The following is a 4,419-nucleotide window of genomic DNA, read 5'->3' on the forward strand; positions in this document are numbered from 1 at the left end:
ACCAAGGCAAAGTCCAGAGGAAGAGGATGTTTAGGACTTGCGGTTTGGTAGGACGGACTCTGACCCGCAGGAGCACATGCACTTGGGGTAGATATTCTGCAACTTGTGCTGTTTTTCTGTGATTCCCATTAGCTCTAACTTTTGCTTCAGTTTTCATGGCAAATAGTGATTTTCTTCCCAATCCCAAGTAGCAATGCTAGAAAATTACTTGTCAAAGATTCCTCCATCTTCCTAATAATGAATCCACCCCTACGTCTGTTTTTACATTCAACATCTCTCTTGTGCTATAATTTGAATGTGTGATGAGCTCCCAAAGCACAAATGTTAAAAGCTTTGGTCCCCAGAGAGGCACTGCTGGAAGATGGTGAACCTTTCAAACAATGAGACTTATGGGAGGACTCCATGTCATTGGGGACATACCCACAGAGGGTTATATGAGATGAGCCATTTCCCCTTCCTCTCACCTGGCATCCTGGTAAGCTGCTGCTTTACCACATGCTTCTACTATAAATGCCTCAACTGATCACAGACAGCTCAATTATTGCAAAACTCTCCTGGCTAGCTTTTCAGTGTAATATATGTGGATTGATTGTTCCTGCTTCTGATAGCTCTCATGAAGATTGCTCAGTAAGTAAAGTCAATTAGGTAACACTCAGGAAACAAAAAATGATTTTATCGGCATACTATTGTGTTTCTGTTGAAAGAAAGATACAGCTGGAAATTCAATTTTGTTTTTCTTTTATTTCCTAAGGAATACTATGTGCTATGTGCCAGGGACCATGCTAAGTGATTTACATGCACACTCCTGGAGTCCTTGTAACCTGCCAAGCACATCTCATTATGTTTTTCTATTTCATAGGTGAAACAAATTCAAGGTAGACATACAGGTGGGCAACGTAAACCTGAGTCTGGAATACAGGACTCTTTTCACTCTTCATTATGCTTTTTCAGAAGAATGCTGGAATCATTTGGGTAAAAGAAAAAAAACCCAGTTAGGTGTTGAGAATGAAGAAAAGCTTCATTTGAAAGACCCAGTTTCTGTCAGGAGCTTTGACTGATGCTGAGTTGAAAAAGTATTAAAGCGAACCATTCTGCATTCTCCTTTCTTTTTGTTGCTGTTGATTTTTCTTTTCTTTTCTTTTTTTCTCTAGAATTATGCTACATTTAAAAAAAAAAAACCCAAAAAACAAAAACAAAAACCCAAAAAACAAAAACAAAAACAAAAAAAACCCCCCACAGTGGCTCCAAGTGTCATTTGAAGCACTTAGTTAAGTTCAATGTAACAGATCGCATGCTTCAGATTGGCTCTTACCTCTTCTACCACGGGGCTGGCTGATTTATAAAGGAGAAAAATTATGTTATTTTTCTGGAGCTAGGAATGGGTTCAATCAACATACGTCAGCTGTTGAGAACTGTTTTCTACTTGAGGTGCAATACCTTTCTGCTTTTAGCTAGATGATAGAAGACAGAACCCTTTAATGAACACTGCCCCAACCTCCTGCTCAAGGAGGTTCTGCAATGACTAGAAGCATTTCAGAGCTCATACAGGGCGGGCATTATTGCTAGAATCCTGTCTGTGTGACAATCTTTGGGTGGGCTTTTCATCCTTGCCCCAAAAGAATTTTGTCCTGGTGCTAAATAAATTTTACAGAAGCTATAACTATGGATTTCTAGCTAAAACAGTTTTATCTTTCGAAAAATACGACATGTCACCCCAAAAGGTATTGGTGGTGGTCACTCGGAGGAAGAGCCCTAAATATTCCTTTTTAATAGAAAGGAAGAAAAACAGACAATAAGGCATATAAAAACAAAAGTCAAAAGTTTAGTTTTAGCGTTCTTGTCTTTGAGACAGGCTTCTTTATAATGTTTTCTTATTCTTCTGTAACCTAATATTCTCCAAGTAAGCTTGCTCACCATATTGAATTCACAGTAAGCCTCACTTGTTTTCTTGTCCTTTCACCTTAACTGCTGAGGAATGTGGAAAAGAAGATCCTGCTATCACATGGCAGGAGGTAGAAGAACAAAACCAGGAATTAACAGCCTTCATCAAACCCCTCTGTAAAGATACCTAATCTCACTCACGAGGGACTTATCAACTCTTGTGACCTGTTGATCTAGCAGAAGCTCATCCCTGATATGCAGGGACTGCATTCAGACCACAGCAGGCCTCCTCTGTCTCCGCAGCATTCAGATGCTCACTCAGGGGATACAGCCATCTCATCACAATAGCCCCGAGTCTTATCGGTCCAAAACCAACCTTAACGTTTAACTCCGGATACTTAGCCCAATCAGACATGTGTGAAATTCAAGGCTTAATGTCTTCTAAGGGCAATTTCCTGAAAGCGTTAAGCCTATGAAGTCAAACAAGTTATGTTCTTTGAAAACACAAGGATGGGACAGTCATAAAACCGACATTTCTATTTTAAAAGGAAGAAAGAGAATAAACAAGGAATGGGCCCATTTAAGTCCAGAACCCAGCAAAGCAAACAACATTAAATCTAGAAGATTAAGCATAATCCCTCTTGGCTCCAAGTCCTGCTTTCCAGACACTAGACTGGGGGTTTGGGTCTCAAAGGCATCAGGTAGTTCTGTCCCCATGGCTTGAAGGTGTAAACCATGTTGTAGCTCTTAGGCATTGAAGTCACATGACTGCACTGTTCCCAGGCTCTTTTGAATGCCTTTAGTCTGTAACTTGGTTGTTTTGGGAAAAAGTCTACCTCACAAGAGGCCTTGGTGAGGACTCTCAGTGGTCATCGTACAGTTCATCCACACAACTCTGCTGGGAATTGTGGTAGTGAGGACCTTCTCTCAGCTGTACTCCCCATGCAGTTCTCTATCAGGACCAGAAAGGTCTGAAAGCCTGCTTTGAAATCTAGGTGGAGGCAGCCATGTTTTCACAGGTGCGTGCCTGTAAAGACCATATGGGCACCATGAAAGTCCACAGCCAGTATTTCCCAAAGCAGGATCCTGAGCTGCATTTGAACCCACTTGAACCACACACTGCCCATCATACTGAATTCATGGTAAGCCTCACTTGTTTTCTTTTTCTTTTTTTTTTTATAGTTTAATGTATTTTAATAGCAAACTTACAGGAACAGCACAGAAGACAGACAACATTAAAAACATGTACTTGCATGTAGGACAACTCCGTTAGAAAAGTATAGTGAATGGATGGAGTCTACTGTGTGATAAAATGCTACAAACACCATTTAGTTGCTGTCAATAAGAAATTTACTTATTTTAAAAAAATCCAAATGCTGGCATTGTCCAGAAAATTTTAACAGGTTTATTTATAATTGTTATAAAGTTGAACTGTTGAAATGTGTTCACTGAAACATTTTGCTTGCATTAATGCTTTACATCTTGCATTTATATTAAAAATTCACACACAAATGAACGTGGAGAAACTGCCAATACCTGATTCTGTCCCCTATGTTTCCACTCGCAATCATATACTTAGGTACCTTTGACCCCCATGGAAAAAATATCTAACATTCAGAACTACTGATAACAGGGAAGAAGAGGAAAAAATTTTTTTTTTTTGAGAATGAAATATTTCCCCTCATAGTGGACTCTTAAGCACGTTCTCCACGTATGCGTCGTACTAGCTAGATGTCTTTTGGCATAATTGTTACACATTTGGCATGGATAGCACACAGGTTGGTATCTTCAAAAAGGCCAACCAGATAGGCCTCACTTGCCTCCTGCAAAGCATCAATCGCTGCTCTCTGGAAGCGCAGGTCTGTTTTGAAGTCCTGAGCAATTTCTCGCACCAGAAGCTGAAAGAGGAGCTTGCGAATCAGAAGTTCAGTGGATTTCTGATAGCGTCTGATTTCTCGGAGTGCTACAGTACCAGGCCTGTAACGATGAGGTTTCTTCACCCCTCCAGTAGAGGGCGCACTCTTGCGAGCGGCTTTTGTAGCCAGTTGTTTCCTGGGTGCTTTACCACCAGTGGATTTGCGGGCAGTCTGCTTTGTACGAGCCATGGTATGAGCACCTCCTTACTTACCCCCCTTCTCCTTGGGCTGGAGCTCAGCAAGCAAGAGGCGGCGCTGGCGTTAGAGAGCGGCGGCCCTCACTTGTTTTCTTGTTCCTTCACCTTAGATGCTGAGGAAAGTGGAAAAGAAGGTTCTGCTATCACATGACCGGAGATAGAAGAACAAACCCAGGAAACCAACAGCCTTCATCAAACCCCTCTGTAAAGATACCTAATCTCACTCATGAGGGACTTATCAACTCTTGTGACCTGTTGATCTAGCTGAAGCTCATCCCTGAAGACTTGTGTTAAAGTTCAGGAAGCAAAGACCTGAGTCAGACCTGAGTAGAGAAGCCACCCACAAAATCTAGCCCATTTCTTAGGGTACCTTGGCTTTCTTCCCCAAACCTTTTGATTTTAAACCTATCATTCTGAGCTTGAGG

The 4,419-nt window shown here is 41.3% G+C and overlaps 1 protein-coding gene across 1 annotated transcript; it reads right to left on the bottom strand.

Moving 5' to 3' along the window:
- Positions 1–3,068: 3,068 nt before the first annotated feature.
- Positions 3,069–4,067, bottom strand: LOC116901864 (histone H3.3A-like). The gene has a single exon (XM_032904065.1). The coding sequence runs from the start codon at positions 3,984–3,986 to the stop codon at positions 3,609–3,611; it is 378 nt and encodes a 125-aa protein (XP_032759956.1). The 5' UTR covers positions 3,987–4,067; the 3' UTR covers positions 3,069–3,608.
- Between the last annotated feature and the right edge of the window lie 352 nt (positions 4,068–4,419).

The sequence above is a fragment of the Rattus rattus genome, chromosome 1 (genome assembly GCF_011064425.1).
Source record: "Rattus rattus isolate New Zealand chromosome 1, Rrattus_CSIRO_v1, whole genome shotgun sequence".
Lineage (NCBI taxonomy): Eukaryota > Metazoa > Chordata > Mammalia > Rodentia > Muridae > Rattus > Rattus rattus.

Bases quoted from the DNA above. Each gene is read 5' to 3' on its own strand.
- LOC116901864 (XM_032904065.1), bottom strand. From the start codon at position 3,986: ATGGCTCGTACAAAGCAGACTGCCCGCAAATCCACTGGTGGTAAAGCA.